Consider the following 22117-nt stretch of genomic DNA (forward strand, 5'->3'; position numbering starts at 1 on the left):
CTTTGGTACATTATTTAAAACATTCAGAATTCACATAAATATTAATGATTAAAACCAGATTTTTAAATGGGCATCAGAGCAACGGCATTCAGATTCCAAAATGAGGGTTATCAAAAGCATTTGCATATGCACACAGATCTGATTTTGCAAAAAGAATGCACAAACGTGTTTGCCTGTTCTTCTAGCCTCTCTGCTAGGTGAACAGCAATTGCTTGTCAGATTTTATTAGCGAGAAATATCTTGCAGTTTCCCATCTCCTTTCTATTCGCCCCTTGCTGCCATGCCTTGTTTCTTCTGTTTGGAGAGGCTCATTAGCAGTACTCAAGCCAGGCCTGGCCCCAAGATGTTTTGGTTCTCTTGCCATTATATTAAAATTGTTATCCCTCCACTGGGATCCTAAAATGGTTGCATTCCTCTCCATTATATCCTGAACTTCCTGCATCTCCTGGTCTGTTCTGAATTTAATACTTAACATTCTGAACTACCCAGGACTAGCTGTTGACCATTTTAAAGCATAAACTGACCATTCTGTCCTTCACCACTGTTTTGGCTACCCTATGACAAGCCTTTCAACCGATTACTATGCATGTTGAGTCAATTGGTGTGTGTTTTTGTGAACCTAAAACCTAAATGGGTGTTGATATAAATTTTGCAAGGATCGCTGCATGCGTTTTTCCTTTTTGCATGGACTCTACCATGTAATCAAAGTCATAGTAGATGCACATTTTGTATCCTCTTGGTGTGTTCTTCCTTTTTTTAAAATGCACCTTTGGGCAAGGTAATGAAGGAATGAGTCTGCTTATCTGAGAAAGAATGGGCTGAAAAGAGGTTGGGATGAAACATGAAGCCAGCAGTGTACTTAGAAAAGGAACCCACAGATCATCTTGTCACTCAAAGCCCACAAAAACCTGAAACTGACCCTAGTATCTAATTCTCACATTTTGAGAGGAGGGACATTGCTCCATTCCACACCATTCTCCTTAAAATGCAGAATACAGTGGTGTCTCGCAAGACGAAATTAATTCGTTCCGCAAGTTTTTTCTTCTTGCGAGTTTTTCGTCTTGCGAAGCACGGTTTCCCATAGGAATGCATTGAAAAACAATCAATGCGTTCCTATGGAAACCGCCTTCAGACCAGGTCCGGGGACAGTCTGTCCCCCGACCTCTTCTGAAGGCTGGGGGGGGGGGGACAAGGGCTTTTCTTCCCACCGCCAGCCTTCAGAAGGCTGTTCTGAAGGCTGGCGGTGGGAAGAAAAGCCCTTCTCCCCACCTCCCGCCCCGCAAGCTCCGGGGACAGGAGGGCTTCGCTGCCGCCTGCCAGCATTTTAAGATCACCCCGGGACAGCGGGACAGCGGAAGGTCCCCGGAGATTTCCCTATGGGCTTTCTTCTTGCGAAGCAAGCCCATAGGGAAATTCGTCTTGCGGAACGACTCAAAAACGGAAAACTCTTTCGTCTTGCGAGTTTTTCGTTTTGCGAGGCGTTCGTCTTGCGAGGCACCACTGTATATTAGAAATAAAAGAAGAAGAAAACCACACGGAAGGAACCATGCCATGGCCACCCCTTATATGGCCCTGGAGTGATGCTTCCATGGGCCCCCAAGCCTTCTGACTCTGTAGCATTATTACATTACTGGCAGCAGCTGGCATGGAATCAGAGCACCTAGCAAATAAATGGTTCCCCTTATCTATTACGAGTCGAGCAAACTTTTGTGTATCTTGGTGCAGGGAAAGGGCTGAACTGGTGTAAGGATGAGTCAGAAGCTTAGTCACTCAGCCACTCTGATACATTAAGGGTAGTTGTTCACATAATGTGCTTTTAAGGCCAGAATTGTAACTGCCCAAAGGCTCCTAATGCTTGAAACTCATACATTAGCAGCTCAATTACTGTTCAGGTAGCCCCTGAAAGACCTTTTAAAGAGTCAAAAGAGCCGCTATTTATTTATTAAAAACTTTTGCCCTATATGGCAAATCAGATGTGCAGGGACCGTTTAGACTAGACAGGGATGACTTTTGTTGCGCTGTTTGCTTAGAGAAGCTCATCACGAAGACCCTCTTGTTTTCAAAACTGTCACCACGCACCCCATTAAGGAGGGTCTGTCATGAACTGGAGGCTCCATGCTGTGAATTATTCAGTGCACAGAGCAGCACATATAGGGCTGGATTTTATGGAAACACCATGGGGCTGCTTAGTTGTATGCTTTGGTACCCTCCTGCTTAGACTACTGCAAGGCATTGCACATGGGGCCCACTACTTACTCAATCCTATGTCTTTCCAATACTGAACAAGACAGTTTTCCATTGCCTTCAACAAGCGGTTATATTCCCTAGCGTTTGCAAAGGCCTGCTTGTTGTGCGTTGGCTCCATGATTTCGCACGGCACATCCACGATCCCTACAGCTCCGGAACCAAAACTGCAATAGTAAAAACATACTTTAGATTACACAGTGGGCAGGGCCTGATTTTAGATGTAGCTTCACCACAAACTGAGCTTTTAAAAAACTTAATATACAGTGGCTGAAGTTCAACTGGTAAAATCTTATAATATTTAGGATTTAGAAAAATTAATTTGGAATCATAGTGCGTCCAAACTGCCAGTGTGGTGTAGTGGTTAGAAATTTGGACTAGGACCTGGGAAACTAAGGTTCAAATCCCTGCTCAGCCATGAAGCTCACAGGGCTCATATTATGTTTTCAACTGGTTGCTCACCCAATGTGTAACAACCCTTTCATGTCACAGTCTTAAAGTTACTATAAATCACTGCCAACCAACGAAGAGGATTTCCTCCTTATGCTAACACCAACTTCAAATGATGGATTTAACTCAGGACCACTTTCCCTCCAAGGACTCACAGAGAATATGGTTTTCTCTCCACCTTGATTTCATCCTTGCAACAGCCCTGTGCAGGAGGCTGGTCTGGGAGAGAGTAACTATCCCAAAGTCACCCATTAACCTTTGAAATAATACTCAAAATGACACAGAGAATATTTCTATCTTTAAGGAGAACTTTGGAGCAAGCCCATCGGCATGTAGCAGAAATGCATTTTCAAGTAACCCTGAAAGGTGGCCCTAAAACACTGAAAAATGAAGAAAACTTACTAAGATCCTCTATTCTTCTGTGGTCCAACTTTCTCAAACATCTTGATCAAGCGTTTATTGCTGTAGATAAGCATGCCATATTGACTTCTGTTCAGAATGTTGACTCCAAATGTTAAGAAGAGCTTTTTGGGTTGTTTCAGATTTCTAAACAGTAAACAAACAAGACTTTATAAAAGATTTTCCCATTGCACTTAACTTCATTTTGAAGGCTACTGACTTCCACAAGTAAATTGCGTACGTAACTATGGATTTAACCCAATTTGATGCGATAAATTAGGAAAGAATCTGATTTTGCTCTGTGGAAAAAAGGTTTAACCCATGCACCATTATTAAACAGATATTCATTCTATGTTTTAGAAGTATGGCTCATGAGCAATTTTCAACATTTCTACTGAGCCTTCAGCAAGCACCACTGAACTCATAGTTAATTATTCTGAAGTAGGCATGGATAGGTTTCACTGTATGACTCCACAATGATTCCGCAAATTGCCTCAAATGCAGGAGAAGTTTTAATTGCAGTAGGTTGGTGTTCCAATTAGAACTACAAACCACACTACTGAGATGACGGCCCCATCTGCACTATACGTTTAAAGCAGTATCGTACTACTTTAAACTGTCATGGCTTCCCTCAACGAATCCTGAGACCTGTAGTTCATTAAGGGTGCTGAGAATTGTTCCCCTCACAGAGATACGATTCTCAGAGTCATTTAACATCAATCCCTCTTCCCATAGAACTCTGGGAATGGTAGCTCTGGGAAGGGAACAGAGGCTTCCTAACAACTATCAGCAATTGTAACAAACTACAGTTCTCAGCAGTCTTTGGGGAAAGCTACAGCTGCTTCAAATGGTGTGATACTTCTTGAAATATACAAGGGTCCTTTGTTTTTCCCTTTTCTTTACAACAGCAGTGAGGATGCTCCAGCTTCTGGGCATAGTTAGGCCTGGGAAGCCTCTCCATGTGGCATGTAGAGAAGTTTTGTCCAAGCCACACCCACCCGACATACATCTGACATCATACATGACTCCAGGTCTGGTGCAAGCAAAGTTGCAACTCCCTGATCACCAGCACCTCAAAGCCACGTCCCTTTGCCTGTGTGGTTCAATTTCAAACCACGTGGGCAAAGAGAAACCCTTCACCTGACACCATGGCTTGCTGAAAAACGTTTTCCCAAGTGATCCAGCACTGACTACTAGCCCCATTCTTCATAGGACCCATACTGAACAGTGGCTTTCAGTGTTAGAAAGAGGCTGCCTTTTTTTCTTTACAACGTAAAGTTTGAACAACGGGGGTAAACTCTCAGAAATGTTTCAATGCCTACATAGCTGAAAACATAATGCCAGGAATATATAGCACCCACAGGTGCCCATGCTTCAACTACGATTGGTCATTTTAGGCAGGCAGGGCTTTTTCTTTTTCTTTTGCACTCGTTCCCCTTTCCTCTCTCGCATGACCATTTCACCAAAAGTAAACCACAGTCTCATTTAACTTGCCTCTGCTTGTCTTTCAATGTTTCCCTCATTTTCTTTTCATTCTCCATTGCGTCCATTAATGCGAGCTGAGCACGCCCATCACCAGAAAGGAAAGAGCAGTGGAATAGGTTACTCTGAGCACATATTGTATTCCAGGATCCTCCCAGAGATTATTTATCTGTTTCATTTACATCTCAACCTTTTTGCATAGGAACTCAAGGGGGTGTACATGGTTCCCCCCCCCCTTGCTTAATCCTGGTCTTCCAGATCCTAGTCTGGCTCTCAACACTACACTTTATCCTACAAATAAGCATTCTTTTCTGTGTTACACTTGTTTATTGGAAACTCCTGGATTACGACTCCATCACGTTCCTTTGGGGTTTGACAACCTTATTTTCTGTCAAGCGCCACAACATTCTCTCAGGTTCTTGCAAGGCGGGTGCATACCTCTGGTGGGTCATAAGGTTAGTAGAAGTCAATAGCCTTCTCCTTCATGAATTTTGTCTAATTCTCTTTTAAAGCCACCTACCACTGCTTCCTGCGGGAGCGAGTTCTGTTCTTAAATTATGGAGACTTTGTGGAAACTGATATCTGAATAGGGCTTAAAAGTAAGCAGTTAAATTGCCTTGTCTTGGACTGTGTCGCGTTTATTTATGTACAGCACCTAGCACACTTTTCACACCATGCAAATATTTAGGTGGTGCATTCAAAGCATTAATCATAGTGATAGTTGTGGAAGGCTTGTAAATCAGTATAATGGGGATTAGTATAATAGTGAGCGTTCCTATGAATATAAATGATAATTTGCGCAGGTGCAATTAGTCTACATAATTATCACATTGAAAGTCTTCTGAAGTGGAAAGTGCCTTCTAAACACTCTTTAGGAAATAATTGAATCTGAAGCCAATGCAGCTTAATAACGACTTTAAGAGTCCTCAGCAATAGTAAATAGGCAATTAACAGGATTGGAAAATCTTCCCCACTGTTTAAAGGTCATGCTAGGCAAAACTTTCAAAAGCCTAGCATTAACACCGTGCATGGCCTATATTTCTGAGCAATTATCTTTTAAGTCTATCCAAGTAACACAGCCAAATGTGGAAAAAGTTGACACTACACTGGCAGTTATGGGCCAATAAAAGCGGCTTGCGAAATAAAGCACAGACTTTGGACACAATTCGCTGGGAAATCACCCTACTCAAGGCCAGTGAAATGCAGTGGATCGGTATTAGAGATTCTGCTTAATTTTAAAAACCTGGAAGTGGTTTACATGAAATAAATTATGCATTAAAATGCATCAGTAAAAGTCAGAGTTAAGCATAAATTAACCTTAAAAATTAATTATTTAACATTTGTAAGGTTATTCACAAATTATAAATAAAACCAGCAGTTAAAAATATTGATTATAACACATATGTACATATTAAAATGTGCATCAACTCTACATATCTGGTTAGGTTTGCCTAAACAAAAATGTGGGGTTTTTTTTAGCAGGAACCAAAAACAGAACAGCGAAGGAGCCTGCCTGATGTGCACAGGCTGGAAGTTCCAGAATGCAGATCTCTGCAACCCTAAGAGATTGATTCCTTATAAGTGCAAACACTGGGTGGTCCATGTCCAAGTGCCCATTCTGCAGACTGAAGTGGCATACATAGGGTAAGGTGGATCTTCAAGTAACATCATGGACTGTGTATCAGAGCCCTCTTCTTCAGGTCCAGAAAGGAACAAGGTTTTGCAACATCAGCCCCTACGACAGGTAGGAAGCTTGAACACTCTGGATTGGCCAGGTTCTTACTACGAGCAGTCTAGCCTTTGCAGCTTCTTTCATTTCTCGCTCCAACCCCTCATTCTCAGGAACCCTGAGGCAGAAGATATACTTTCCCAGCCTGGATTTGGCCATAGTTACTAAAGTCTGCCCCTAAAGGTGGTTTGTGTTCACATTCTTGCACAGCTTTCATTCAATTCCCCTGGAGATTTCCCAGGTAAGACTGTGTGCTTTGGGTGGGCGGGGGAGGAAATAGCAGCACACCCTAAATATCTCAAACATTTTTATCCTTGGTACTATACCTCAAGTTTTTCCTGGAAGAGGGAGTCCTGTGACTGCTGTAATGTGCACTTGGCTTCTTTCACAGCATCTTCAGCTATAAGTATAAGCAAAGGCACCTGTTAAACCACGCAGGAGAGAAACTAACCCGATCTGCCACACACAGGAAGAATGCAACATGCCATTAAGCAAAACTCTGTTTGGCATCTTGGCATTAAACAAGCTCAGGTGAGCACACACTTGCCTTCCCCTCTAACCTAAGCACATTTGGGGAAGAGCACTTTATTTCCTTTCTGACCTCCCTGTTTACAATCCCCTCCTCTCATCCCCCCAGCCATCTGTACATAAAACTCTTTAACTCTAGATAATGCTTCATGCATCTGAATAAATGGACAAAAAGCATATATGCCATAATAAATTTGTTAACTTTATTAGCAAATCACTGAAATAAATTTAACTTTATTAGCATATGTGCCATAATAAATTTGCTGACTCTGTCTGTAGAACGGGGTCAACTTCTGAAGACATCTAGGCCCAATTGAAAAGTGGCGTGGGGCAGGGGGGCGGGGAGAGGTGTCAGAGACTGTAGAAAACTTGCAATTTAAATCTTCCCATTCATTTCATGACATTACTATTTTTCAAATGCAACTCTATGCAGCTTTACTCAAGGCAATTCTTAAATCCGCCACTTTTGCATTTCAGTAGTATGAGGGAATTATCTACCAATTTTCCTCAACATGAAGCGATATTTGTACTCGGCACTTGCCGTGGTGTCACAGTTTTAAGAACATGCAGGATCAGGTCAACAGCCTGTCTAGCCCAGCGTCCTGTTCTCAAAGTTGTCATCCAGATGCTTATTGGGAAACCAAACACAGGACTTGAGCACAGCAGCGCTCTCCCCACTCCTGTGGTTCCCAGCGATTGGCAGTCAGTCATTCATTTTATTGGTACGTTGCTTCCCCACCAAAATAAAAAAATAAAAATCATGCTCAACAAGAAAGAAAACAAGAAGGCATTTCAAACAAACACTACAAAAGCAGTTTCACAGCAACGTTGCAAAACCATAACATAGTAACTATTTCATAACGTAGCAAGTAGAGTAAAGTACAAAAAAGGCTACATTTCAACACTGTAAATATAACATGATTACAGTGGTACCTCGGGTTAAGTACTTAATTCGTTCTGGAGGTCCGTTCTTAATCTGAAACTGTTCTTAACCTGAAGCACCACTTTAGCTAATGGGACCTCCCTCTGCTGCCGCGCCACCAGAGCCCAATTTTTGTTCTTATCCTGAAGCAAAGTTCTTAACCTGAAGCACTATTTCTGGGTTAGCGGAGTGTGTAACCTGAAGCGTATGTAACCCAAGGTACCACTGTACTTAAAGAAAATGCAGCACCCAATAGCAAAAATAAACAAGGAAGCTTCACAGTTTCACCTTCGTCCTAGAAACACCCCTTCCGGGATGTTGCTCATTACCCCTCTCCTGCAGCCATTTGCAAGGCTTCCAAGGGTGAAGGTTGGGCTACCTAGAAAACCCCTCCCATTCAGAGGCGCACTGCCTCCGACAACACAGCAAGAAATTATTAACAGTTAAAAGTGAAGGTGCAGGTTTCAGGTAGATGTTCAAACCTTCACTGACGATTATCCAAGATTAACCAGGGACATAGGTGGAATCTACACACATATAAAAATATTATGAAAATGCTTTTTTTAAGCGTTTTTTTAAAAATATGTTGAATTTTCCATAAACCACACCATTGCCATCTAGTGTCACATTGTATATTGCACTTAAAACACACTTTAAACATTTTATTTGCAGCTGTATAGCTGAGTCCTTAGTCTCTTTATCTGAGGAACAATGAAAACAAATTCAAAGTCTAGGATGAATGCAGGCAGGCAGTCACCTATATCCTCCACCCTCTTCCAAATGACAGAAATCCCACCATCTGATTGACATCTGATGCTCCCTTCAACTTCCCCATTCCACTTACTTTAGCATTCTGTAGTCCAAGTGATCTCCCTGTTCTCTGAACACAAATCCCAGAAGTGCTTAATTCCATCAGAATTTGGTTTTCTGGAGCAGATTTTGAGGATGAGTTTAATTGCAAAAATGGAAGCCTGTTGTGTGCATGGAATGACAGGCACTGGATACAACCCAGTTTTTCCCCCAGGCTATCCAAAATATGATACCTACATCATTCTTTGTGAACTAAACCCGTTGTTGTACCTATTCAACTGGTGGTCTACCAAGTGCAACGGCAAAAGTCATCCCGCAATGGAAAAGAGATGCATAACTAGATTTGCTCCACAGATGCCAGAAATTATTTGCTGCGAAGCAAAATCAGAAGTGATGCGCAAAAGCATTCCTTTACAAACAATGCTAGCAACCGCTTAGAGAGCACTTAGTATTAAAACTATTAAAGTTATGGGACAATGCCTACCAGCCTTCACATCCATTTCTGCCTTTTGCAGTTCATTTCTAGCAACGTGTTTGAACGAAGATGATATGTATGGATACATCCTGTGAAGACAAGAAAAACACAGTCATGCCATATGAAAGACAAATTGTTATAATAACACAATGAAGTTGACCCCTATTATTTCCATTTTGCAGATGGGAATGGCAAGGACTTCCTTGCACAAGCGAGAACAGGGTATGCACAATCCTTGTGCCCTACAGTAAACGACTTTGCACAGGCCTCAAAAGTGCATGAAATGCTCAAAAAAATCAGTTGTGCCATCCACAACCAATATAGGATTCAGAACCATGATCTACATGGTGACAGAGGCATCATTTGGATTTCCTTTTATCCCAAGGACGGGTGTTCGTCTCTTAGAATTTATCTGGTAAATTTATTTTAAAATTTATTTTGGGGTGGTATTCACTTGTGTGTTTGTGTGTTTGTCATCACAAAATCCTTTCAATTCACAGAAGACTCAGTCATCTGAAAACTGAATGAGTAGACTTGCCAAATATGAAGCACCATCCACTGAACTGTTAAACTGTATATTTAAGATCCCTGCCTCCTCACTTCATAGGCCCTCTATCACTCAGTGCAGCTAGAACTGGATCAGATCCTATCAATGCTGGAACTTGTATCAGAACATTCGTTCAGCTTGTTAAACCGTACTTCAAATGCATATTACACATTATAAGATTAGGAGTCCATTAAAAAAAGGACCTCTTTAAGTGGCCTATAATCATTTAGTGGCACCTTTACAAAATTGCCTAAGCAACTTTCACTCAAGTGAAAACATACACAGAAAAACAAACAACACCTTCCCCCTCCCCGCAGTTCAGTGATTATCTTATGTAAAGTGTTCTTTGTTCTGGGTCAAAGTGTTTGGTCACAGCTGATTACCTTTTCAGCAGTCCAGCCTGCCAGTGTGATTTGAACTTGGCTTAGATTACAAATTGCTCCGCCATCAAAGTCAATTTCTCTCCATGGCCAAAAAGAGAGAAAAGCTGATGCTTTCAAGCATACTGCTTTGGAAATTTAAATATCTGGCTTTATAACAGTCTTAGGAAAAGCTGGCTCACCTGGGTCTGTAAAAGCAATGTGGCAAACGCTTGGTTTTTACTTCCTTGGCTTGAATGAATATCTTCATTCGTGGGTCTAAGTACAATATAGCTGTGTAGGCTCTCAGCGACTGTCGTTCTGGAAGGCTGACACAGAAAAGTGTTTAAGGCAGAATAATTTTAGGCTCACAAAGGGAGAACTCTGGTGGATAGAGGAAATTGGGCACGTAATCCACTTGAACAAAAAACAAACAAACTCAAAACATGTTCTCACTTAAGTCCTCTTGAAGCCTTTCAAGGTGCAATACAATTCTTTAGTGTGAAATTAAACCAACTTTCTAAAACTTTTAATGCTGGCGATTCTACCCACCTTCCGGGGAAGAATTTAAACACTGAGTTAAATAGACCCAACTAGAGATAAAGGTCTGCTCATTGGTTTGCCGGAAGTCCCATGTCAGCTGCTTTAGTATTTCTCAAGGAAGAGCAGGATATAATTAAAATGTGGCAAATACTATTGTGAATTAGCACATGATCTTTGTATGTTGAATCCTGCACTGTATTGCTATAGGAAGCATGACCTTACACCTGGGTAAAAACAGAGCCATGTCTTTGTGGTATCTTCACGCCAGCACAGCTCAGGAGGAGAGGTTATACAGGCAATGACCAATTTATGCACATCCAATTGATGAGTGATTACACGCATGGTGCAGAACCTGGAAATGACCTGAAAACGTCACTAAAAGGGTGGCATGGGGGTGGGACAGAATGTTTTACATGCAGGGATCCGTAATGTAACCCCTGTGTAAATCAAGGATTGCTTGTACAAGAAAGATTGCGGTCCCTTAATATGTATACCAGGTTGAGGAATGGAGGCGGGGAGAGAGAGAGCATCAAGTCAAACAGAATGTTACACTGCCCATCCTACATCCAGCCACTGGAGAACCCAGGAGGCACAAGTTGACTGGGCCTTCTTGGCACGCACACAGGCATCAACACCCCGCTTTCTGTGCATACAAACAGTGAGCTGAATCACATCCATTGTTTGAAGCTTCTTTTAGGATGCAATCCCACGAACACTTTCCTGGCTGTAAGCTCCACTGAACACAATGGGATTTGCTCCCAAGTACACAGAGGGACGCGGGTGGCGCTCTGGTCTAAACCACAGAGCCTAGAGCTTGCCAATCAGAAGGTCAGCGGTTCGAATCCCTGCGACGGGGTGAGCTCCCGTTGCTTGGTCCCTGCTCCTGCCAACCTAGTAGTTCGAAAGCAGGTCACAGTGCAAGTAGATAAATAGGTACCGCTCTGGCGGGAAGGTGAACAGCATTTCCGTGTGCTGCTCTGGTTCACCAGAAGCGGCTTGGTCATGCTGGCCACATGACCTGGAAGCTGTACAACGGCTCCCTCGGCCAATAAAGCGAGATGAGCGCCGCAACCCCAGAGTCGTCCGCGCCTGGACCTAATGGTCAGGTGTCCCTTTACCTTTTACACAGAGATAGGTTTGCACTGATATTCTCTCTCTTTCTGCTCCTAATCCATTAGAATTGCCTGTCATGGGGAATACATGGAAGAATTTGGGATTCGAAGTACACCATTACAAAATTAAAGCAGGTGTTAAATTCCATTCACCAACACATTGTAAGTACATTCTGTGATTTCTAGTGTGCAAGCAAAATGGATTGTTTGCAAGGAGCATCTTCCAAATATATATTTTTATTCACACCCTTTGTCCATTCAACGTATTGTTTGCTTACTCTGTAAAGAGTCTCTAAGCTACTCACAAAATGTCCACAGCATTAAAGTATAACATAAAATGAGAAAATGACCATGAAACTTACTTCTCAGGTGCCGCAGCAAGCAACATATCCTCCTCATCTGTTAGGATATCAAGTTCTGGCTCAAAACTGAGAGTGAGTTTCAGATTGTATATTACCAGCAAAGTTCCTATGTGTGAAGGTTAAAATCTATTACTGAAATATCAGTTTTACAATTCTTATGCCAATTAAAGTAGAAGAGAAGCAACAGTACAATGGATAATTGCAGTTAAGCAAACTGGGGTCCAGTCACAAGATTAGACTCCCCCCTCTCCTCAGATTAATATACTGTTAAGAATTTGGGGAGGTGGGGAGTAGGTTGTAGGCATAGACCTTTCTAATGCCTAGAATAGCCAAGTCAGCCTGGTAATAGCCTGCTAAATATGGGAGTACAGTGGTACCTCGGGTTAAGTACTTAATTCGTTCCAGAGGTCTGTTCTTAACCTGAATCTGTTCTTAACCTGAAGCACCACTTTAGCTAATGGGGCCTTCTACTGCTGCCGTGGTGCTGGAGCACGGTTTCTGTTCTCATCCTGAAGCAAAGTTCTTAACCTGAAGCACTATTTCTGGGTTAGCAGAATCTGTAACCTGAAGCGTCTGTAGCCTGAAGCGTATGTAACCTGAGGTACCACTAGGTATAGTGGTACCTAGGGATGTGAACGGGATCTATTCTGGAGCCCCGTTTGCATCCCGAAGCAAACGCAACCCACGTCCATGTGTGTGCGGGTCACGTTTTGCCTCTTCTGCACCTGCGGGTGACGTCATTTTGACCGTCTGCGCATGTGCGCGCGGCAAAACCCAGAAGTAACCCGCTCCGTTACTTCCGGGTCGCTGCGGAGCGCAACCCGAAAATACTTAATTTGAAGCACATTTATCCCAAGGTATAAGGTAACAAAGGGAGTGACAAAGGGATGGGCCCCTCTCCCTTTTCTGCCTGTTACTTAGAAAGACAAAAGGGAGTTATGTGAGACAGAAGCAAAGCTCCAGACTGGAAAGGCAGAGAGAAAGGGAGAGAGCGCCATGCCTGATTTCTGCTGGAAAGACCCTCCTGGGGTGCTGATGCTGTGAGCCCTTCCATCACAGGCTCAGGTTGTATATACAGTGGTATCTCGGGTTACAGATGCTTCAGGTTACAGACTCCACTAACCCAGAAATAGCACCTTGGGTTAAGAACTTTGCTTCAGGATGAGAACAGAAACCGAGTGTCAGCGGCACAGCAGGCAGAGGGAGGCCCCATTAGGTAAAGTGGTACCTCAGGTTAAGAATGGTTTCAGGTTAAGAACGGACTTTCAGAACGAATTAAGTTCTTAATTAACTTGAGGTACCTGCTCCTGCCAACCTAGCAGTTCAAAAGCACATCAAAGTGCAAGTAGATAAATTGGTACCACTATGGCGGGAAGGTAAATGGCATTTCCGTGCGCTGCTCTGGTTTGCCAGAAGCGGCTTAGTCAAGCTGGCCACATGACCCGGAAGCTGTATGCTGGCTCCCTCAGCCAATAAAGCGAGATGAGCACGCAACTCCAGAGTCGGTCACGACTGGACCTAATGGTCAAGGGTCCCTTTACCTTTACCACTGTATGTGTAAGTAAACCATATATCCTAAAGAGACCAGTCTCTTCTGTGCCTCATTTCCAAAAGAAACACAAATCCTGGTAAGCACCTGGAACCCCCTGAAATCTTGCACTGAGAGATTGGGGTGGCACACAGCAATACTTTGTCCTAAGTCTAGGTGGGATTAAATTGTTTTGGGGGCTCTCCAAATGGGCAAGTCTATCAATGGCTAATACTCGTGGTGGCTGTGTACATAATCAGATCAGAGACGGCATTCCCCTGAATGCCAGTGGCCTGGGAAGAACTGGACAGAGCCATTACCCCCCTGTCCCGATTTTGAGATTCTCATAGTCATCTGCTTAGCCACTGAGGGAACAAAATGCTGAACAAGATGGATCTTTTGTCTGATCTAGTAGGGTTCTTATGGAGTCAAGAGAACACTGCCTTTACTGGGGGGAGGTGGTAAAGAATAATTTGTTTGTATCTCATTCATGTGAGAGGAGCCAACTGATGAACAAAGATCCAAAATTATTCAGGGGAGGGGGGCACCCGGCATAAAATAAAACAAAACCCCTGGCACCCATGTTTAGTCTTCAAAACGCTAATTATAATGCATTGGTTAATTAGAACTTTCAGGGATAATAAAGTCACCTGTTTTTCCGTAAATGGCATCAAACTGCTTCACCAGTTCAGCATTATTCTTAAAAGGTGAATATTTGTAAATTATGGACAACTGTATAGCAAACGTCTCTGGATTGTCTATTATTGGTTCTCTTGTATGACTTGACCATGAAAGAATTGGGACTATAACCTGTAAAGGAAAACAAAATGAGAGTGGACCCAAATCAGACATATTCTCCTTCACTCACGCCTATCACATCTGAACAGGTAACTTGAGACAGTGATATTTGCTTCTTTCCTAACTCCCAGTGCCAAAGATGATGGTGCTGATAGTAGTATGAATAGCACACCCCATATCATACCAGCAACATTTTGAGTTTTATTAATGATGTTCCATTCCAGGAAGTCCCACCCCAGACGTTCCGGACCTGATGACATCATCGGCAAAGCAGGATACAAATATTTAAATGACGAATGAAGACAGACATACCTCACTGAGACCTTCTGTTTCACAAAACGTCTGAGACAATAGGAGGCATGTCATTGTATTCTCTTCCTTGGTGAATAATATTAAGTCTTTCCCTATGCGCATGGACCCTCTATAGTAAAGATACAGGAAAATACAATTTTTGTAATAGCTGCATTGTCTGGATGTTAACACCTTTAGGGCAATATAGGCAGTAATATAGACAAAGTGGGTGTGCTGAAGGCAGAAAGGGATTTCCCATCAGCTAGGCAGCCTGAGGTTTCTCTTTACTTCCTGTCTGCACTATGGAGGACTAGGAAATACATTGACAATCCATTCCCTTCTAATACGTTTAAGGTATCTAATAAAACAGTGCTTAAGGGGGCCAGTGTGGTGTAGTGGTTAAGAGCGGTAGTCTCATAATCTGGTGAACCGGGTTCGCATCTCCGCTCCTCCACATGCAGCTGCTAGGTGACCTTGGGCTAGTCACACTTCTCTGAAGTCTCTCAGCCCCACTCACCTCACAGAGTGTTTGTTGTGGGGAGGGGAGGGAAAGGAGATTGTTAGCCGCTTTGAGACTCCTGAAGGGGAGTGAAAGGCGGGATATCAAATCCAAACTCTTCTCTTCTTCTTCCCAAACGTGGGTCTCCAGGTGTTTTTGGACTACAACTCCCATCATCCCTAGCTAGAAAAACCAGTGGTCAGGGATGATGGGAGTTGTAGTCTGAAAAACAGCTGGACACCCAAGTCTAGGAAACACTGCAATAAAACATAAATGCGGCAGATAAATTATTGATGAGGCCCAGTCATTGGGACCATGTGACTCCTTTGTTACAGCAGACACAATGGCAACCAGTCTGCTTCCGGTTACAATGCAAAGTGCTGACCTTGAGCACCATCTGGTGGAAAGACGGGCTACAATTTCAATCATAGTAGTATTATTACTGGGGTTGGGGTTTTTTTGCTACTCTTATGCATATGTTTCCCTTGATGTAAACCACTTTACATCAAGCCGTTTTTTTGATGAAAACCAATATGCAAGACTGCAAGAACAAATAAATAGGCTCCCTCAACCCCAATAGTTAAATATATAAAAAGGTAAAGGTACCCCTGCCCGTTCGGGCCAGTCTTGACAGACTCTAGGGTTGTGCGCTCATCTCACTTTATAGGCCGGGAGCCAGCGCTGTCCGCAGACACTTCCGGGTCACGTGGCCAGCGTGACAAGCTGCATCTGGCGAGCCAGCGCAGCACACGGAACGCCGTTTACCTTCCCGCTGGTAAGCGGTCCCTATTTATCTACTTGCACCCGGGGGTGCTTTCGAACTGCTAGGTTGGCAGGCGCTGGGACCGAGCGACGGGAGCGCACCCCGCTGCGGGGATTCGAACCGCCGACCTTTCGATCGACAAGTCCTAGGTGCTGACGCTTTTACCCACAGCACAAAGTTAACAATTCTGAATCTTGCCATTAAAGGGGTGTCTGTCTGACAAACAAAACCAACAAAGAACAAAGGACTCTTACGATTTAAGCCCGTTGCCATAGCATCCAATCATGTCAGGCCTGTCCCGCTTAGAGGATCTTCCGAAGTGCACAAGATCCACAGTTTTTCCTGCAACAGATTTGTAATAAGGTTTCCCTTTAAGGCCCTCACTAGAATTCACTGTTATTGTTATTTACAGATCAAAGTCCGTCACATTTATTAGCTTGCTTTATTCTCCACAGCAGAAATGTGGAGCCTGTGGACCTTCAAGTGTTTTTGGAGTCCCGTCAGCCCAAGCCAGCATGGCCTGTCATCAGGGATAATGGGAGGAGGTGCCATCCTGCAACTTCTGGAGAGCTACAGGTCCACCACTCCCGCTTTACAAGCTTTTGGTATTTTTGCCCCTGGAATTGCACACTGTGAGCTGAGGCTGACAGATTGTAGCTTGCGTAAGGCTGCCTATCAAGCTGGTTGCAGAGGTGAGATTCAAAACCACAACCTGCCGCCTCAATGCTCTTAGCTTTGTTTCTTATAGCTCACCGCTACCAATGTATTTTATAAATGTATGTGTCAATACTAAGCCTGCACTGCAGGGGATTGGGCTAAATGGCCCTCAAGGTCTCTTCCAACTCTACAATTCTAGGGTTCAAAGAATACCTCTGAACAACTTAACCTTCAGCACAAGAGGTCTGCTGTTAGCAATAGTCAGTCACGGCTTCCTTCACCTCCCAAGGGAAAGCTTGCTGGAGGAAGAGGGATGGCATAGCTGTCAGTGGATAAACGTAACATCTGAACTCTGTGTTGTGGTTTAGTAGTAGTTGTAGTAGCAGTAGTAATCATCATCATCATCATCATCATCATTTTTATTTATACCCCGCCCTCCCCAGCCGAGGCCGGGCTCAGAGTGGCTTACAAGCAATAATAAAAACAAGTTGAATGATTACAACTTAAAAACAAAATTAAAATACAACATTAAAATATTGAAACATTAAAATATTAAAATGTAGCCTCATCGCAGGAGGAGAACAAAAAGAAAAAAAGAAAGAGAGGGAGGGAATCAAATTTGCTCCAAGCCAAAGACCAGGCGGAACAACTCTGTCTTACAGGCCCTGCGGAAAGAAATCACATCCTGCAGGGCCCTGGTCTCATGAGGCAGAGCGTTCCACCAGGCCAGAGCCAGAGTTGAAAAGGCCCTGGCTTTTTATTATTACTAGTAGTAATCTTATTATTTATACCCCACCCATCTGGCTGGGTTTCCCCAGCCACTCTGGGCAGCTTCTGGCAGAATATAAAAACATAATCAAATGTCAAACGTTAAAAACTTCCCGATACAGGGCTGCCTTCTGACATCTTCTAAAAATCATGCAGTTCTTTATCTCCTTGACATCCGATGGGAGGGCATTCCACAGGGAGGGCGCTACCGCCGAGAAGGCCCTCTGCCTGGTTTAGGTACAAATATGCTATGCTATTAATTGAATAATGCTCATAGTTTGCATTACAGTAACAATTTGATGGGAGAACGTGGTCCCTTTCTCAACCGATGTAAAGAATACATTTTATCCCCTTTTGAACTTGTGAAAATGGTTGCTATGGCATGCAGTGTGGGAAATAGCTGTTATAAATTTGACTGATAGTTCCTGGATCTATAATATACAGCTGTTTCAGCTGAGGGGGCCTTGACGGATGTGGCTTCTCCTATTCCTGCCGACGGATGTGGTTTTAAAATGTGCACTATCTGACTATGATTGCTGTGAGATTTGCTGCTGATCCTCTGTGATTTTTGTTCTATGGTTGAATTTCATTTTTTTGCCACAGGGCAGCTAGCCTCCCTCTCTCTGTGGTGGGTTCTCTCAGGCTTCAGAATGATGGGGTGGTACAGGTGAAGGATGAAAAAATGTTAACCTGCAGACCAGTGGTGATCTGATAAATAAGAATGGGAAATTCAGAAGTAGTTTAAGCATCTTTTGTGTGAAATGCTCCACAGTGTTTTGACAAGAAAACTCTTGCACTGGGTACACACCATACATTGAAAGCAAAGGACTCCCCCTACCTTGCGCCAAAAAACACTGGGAACTATAGTGTTTAAGGGTGCTGGGAAATGTAGTTCTGTAGGGGGTAAATCAGAGTTTCCTGGATTCTTTGAGGGAAGCTATGTGCTTTTGGAGAAAAGCACATAGTTTCCCTCAAAGAATCTTGGGAGAAAAGCAATGACAAACCTAGACAGCATCTTAAAAAGCAGAGACATCACCTTGCCAACAAAGATCTGTATAGTTAAAGCTATGGTTTTCCCAGTAGTGATGTATGGAAGTGAGCGCTGGACCATAGAGAAGGCTGATCGCCGAAGAATTGATGCTTTTGAATTATGGTGCTGGAGGAGACTCTTGAGAGTCCCATGGACTGCAAGAAGATCAAACCTCTCCATTCTGAAGGAAATCAGCCCTGAGTGCTCACTGGAAGGACAGATTGTGAAGCTGAGGCTCCAGTACTTTGGCCACCTCATGAGAAGAGAAGACTCCCTGGAAAAAAGACCCTGATGCTGGGAAAGATGGAGGGCACAAGGAGAAGGGGACGACAGAGGACGAGATGGTTGGACGGTGTTCTCGAAGCTACCAGCATGAGTTTGACCAAACTGCGGGAGGCAGTGGACAACGGAAGTGCCTGGCGTGCTCTGGTCCATGGGGTCACGAAGAGTTGGACACGACTAAACAACTAAACAACAACAATGTGCTTTAAACGTATGGTGTGTACACAGCACTAATATTCCTTCTCCTACCGCCAGATAAAGAGAACAAATGTTGGGGATCCTGCCATCTTCCATTCTGTGGACATGACCAGGCCAGTGTAGACGTCGTTGAGACAGGAGTGCGAACATGCTGGGAATGTGGGCTAGGGAGAGCACATCTTTGAAACCCTGTCCTGCCATGTGATACCCAAAAACTTCCTGACAGCATGTGGAAGGCACTGATGGCTTAAGTTGCCCACGACTCATTTCCATAATGCAGCATGCTCAACACAAAAGCCTGGTAGACCTTCATCTTGTTAGCATTGCATTTCCCCATACCTTTTGGAGAGGCAAGTCACTGCTGTATCTGCCTTGCCAATATGCTTATCCAGCTCAGCATTGATGGAGAAGCTGCTGGTTGTGGTGAAACCAAAGTAGACAAATTTGCCTACCACTTAATGATGGCTTTCCCCCTATGTTTTTAGCTGCTTCTGTGTTAGCTGTAAGCTACCTTGAGTCCCTCTCAGGGGAAAAGGCAAGGTGTAAATGAAAATAATAAATAAGATGAACAGAGAAACAACCTCCTGATGCCTCAGTCCTGTATACCTGAAGGAGTGTCTCCACCCCCATCATCCAGCCCGGACACTGAGCTCCAGCGAACCAGGTTACAGGGAACCAGGCAGAGGGCCTTCTCAATAGTGGCGCCTGCCCTGTGGAACGCCCTCTCAGCAGATGTCAAGGCAATAAACAACTATTTTACTTTTAAGACAAGTGAAGGCAGCCCTGTTTAGGGAAGTTTAGGGAAGTTTTTAATGTCTGACGCTGTATTGTTTTTATTATTTGGTTGGAAGCTGCCCATCTGGCTGGGGAAACCCAGCCAGATGGGCGAGGTATAAATAATAAATTATTTTTTTTATTATTAATATGACTGACGTTTTTCAGTCCTGTTAACAGTGTGGCCTGCGTAAATAAGGAGACACCAGCACACAATGTCACATCCATCAAAGGGAAAGAAAATCTTCAAACTTTCAGCTCAAACTTGGAGCACCTGTTTATCAAAGCCTGAAAACAGAACCACTGTCTCCTCATCCTCATGCAGCTAAAAATACCAACCTCCACCCTTGTTTGCAGCTGCTTCAAGCAGCTTTTTACGCAACGAACCAGCCCCACCTGCTGCTCGCCACTGCAGGTACAAAGTCGCCCTTCTTCCTTTCGCGCTGGAAGTTTGCACGCCAAGTTTCAAAGAATTAATTTGGCACAGAGGGGATTCTCAGAACCCCTGAGATGCACGTTCTGGGAACAGTCTATTTCAGGCGCTGGTTAACCTAAGCTGCAGGAGGCAGAAGTCGTGTTATCTCCTTGGCACCAGCTCCAAGCAGCCATGATCCCTTCTTACTGATTAAGCTGTTTGTACTTAACGACACCAGAGGGGGAGAAAACAGTTGACTCCTGGCAAAAGGAAGCCACCAGGCAAACAAAAAGAGAATTGAGCTTATTGACTTTCACCACTTGGAAACCTATCTCCACGTGGAGCAGATATGAAAAGCTAAAACGACAAGTGGTTATTTAGGGGAGGTGAATGGGGTTTTTTTGCATTGCTTGTGGGACTACTTGCTCGCAGCTTTGCACCGGCTGCCAATCTGGTCCCAGCCCAAGTTCAAGGCTTCGGTACTAATGTACAAGGCCCTATACAGCTCAGGAACAGGACTGCCTTATCCCTTATAGTCCCCATAGGTGACATCCTCAAAGTATCAGAAGGCCACTCAGAACAGGCCTCTGTGTTCGGGATCAGCCTCCATGTCAAGATACAATAGGTGCTCACTAGCTGTACTTTCTGGGGGGGGGGGGAAGATATGTTTGTTTTGACAAGCTTTCCCAACTGGATGATTGGGAAAACAACATGGGGTGGAAGAGATAAGGATTGCGTTTCCGAGTTTAACAGCCCAGACCAATTCAGTGCCTTCCATTCCACCCTTGTGTCTTTGCCTCTAAGCTTTAAGAAAGACTTTTGAGTGCCTCCTCCACCACCCTGCTTGGTGATGCCGAGGACTGAACCTGTGACCTTCTACATTTGAAAAACATGCTTTGGCACGAGGCTACTGGTTCCATTTTAAAGTGCGCCAAACCAGTCCCATGTGAACGCATCCTCAGGATCATGCCAAAATCTGTCCTGCAGATTCTCCAAGACTTTCTTCACTTGAAAAAGAGGATTCCATTTCCCTGCCTCATTCCCAGGCACTTGATGATTTCTTTAGAACTGTGGTTGAGTTTATCTTATTAGTGTGAGGCGGTTAAGGGTGATGGGTGTTTTCTTCCTCATCCAGTAAACAGATCTCCAGCGCTCTGCAGTCTCCCTGCCCATGGCTGCCCATGCTTCTTGACCTGAAACCTCCTCACCACAAGAGGAGTTGTCTCATGATGTCTACCTTCCCCTTGGCTTTGATGAAAGCACTAGCACCCAGAAAGGCTACAGAGTGCAGGCCACTGGTGAGAATTGAAAAATGAAAGGAAGGGCACTCACAAACAACTCCCTAGCCACCTTAGAAGTAAGGTGAAAGCGTCAAAAAACCTGCACTCCACTCATGTGAATTTCACCAAAATTCTCTGCTTGGATAATTTTTGAAGGCAATTTCTTTCCAAGTTAACTGATGGAGAAAGTTTGGGAAAAAAACACAGGAGAAATTTCTGGCTCAGTGCTAGTAGTTTCTCTTGAGCTGTCCTGTACACAAATACTCCAATGAAAACAGTTCTTTGGAACTAATATTTGAAGAATTTCTGACCCAATAACAGTATATATAACACCAGCGGGAGACCCGATATGGCACATATCGGGTCCATTGCCAATGTCTGGACATTTGAGGACAGAACTGGTACCAAGGTTAGTTGCATGGCTTAGTTCCTTCACATGTATGGGTCTTCATATATGAATCACAGGGAGTTGGACCAGATGAACCTTGGGGTCCCTTCCAATTCTATTGTTCAAGTACTGGAGTTTATTGCATTTCTATTTTACACAACAATCCTGTGAGGTAGGCTAAGAGTGTATGTGTGGCCCAGTGAGTTTCGTGGCTGTGTGTGGCTTTGAATATGGGCCTCCTGAGCCCTAGAATGACACTGTCCTAGCACCCAAACACTCAGTTAAACGAATACAGGAGTATTAACTCACGGGGAGTCATGCCACATCCATTGTCCAAAAGGCACAGCAGAAATCCTCCTTGCAGGTCCTCATTATTCACTGCAAAACAAAGTATGGAAAAAAAAGGAAACAGCTCTTAAGAAATATTTGGAAACCATACATTGGTAAGAAGGTTTGTAGAAGAACAAACAACCATTAGGTCAAA

General features: G+C 43.7%; 1 protein-coding gene and 1 long non-coding RNA gene across 6 annotated transcripts in view; one reads left to right on the forward strand and one right to left on the reverse strand.

Moving 5' to 3' along the window:
- Positions 1–22117, reverse strand: part of MORC1 (MORC family CW-type zinc finger 1) — a 52868-nt gene that overhangs the window by 22493 nt on the left and 8258 nt on the right. For all 5 annotated transcript variants that reach the window (XM_079974359.1, XM_079974361.1, XM_079974358.1 and 2 more), the window contains 11 exons: positions 21943–22011; positions 16096–16183; positions 14601–14709; positions 14141–14300; positions 11963–12068; positions 10149–10274; positions 9049–9128; positions 6631–6704; positions 4588–4652; positions 3097–3240; positions 2257–2411 (listed from right to left, as the gene is read on the reverse strand). In XM_079974359.1, coding sequence (XP_079830485.1) covers positions 2257–2411; positions 3097–3240; positions 4588–4652; positions 6631–6704; positions 9049–9128; positions 10149–10274; positions 11963–12068; positions 14141–14300; positions 14601–14709; positions 16096–16183; positions 21943–22011 — 1176 coding nt within the window. The remainder of the gene's footprint in view (positions 1–2256; positions 2412–3096; positions 3241–4587; positions 4653–6630; positions 6705–9048; positions 9129–10148; positions 10275–11962; positions 12069–14140; positions 14301–14600; positions 14710–16095; positions 16184–21942; positions 22012–22117) is intronic.
- Positions 12389–22117, forward strand: part of LOC307215298 — a 28627-nt gene continuing 18898 nt past the window's right edge. Inside the window, exon 1 of the long non-coding RNA XR_013838440.1 lies at positions 12389–12573. This is a non-coding gene — a long non-coding RNA (uncharacterized lncRNA). The remainder of the gene's footprint in view (positions 12574–22117) is intronic.

This window comes from Podarcis cretensis, assembly GCF_951804945.1.
Source record: "Podarcis cretensis genome assembly, chromosome: 4".
Taxonomy (NCBI): Eukaryota; Metazoa; Chordata; class Lepidosauria; order Squamata; family Lacertidae; genus Podarcis; species Podarcis cretensis.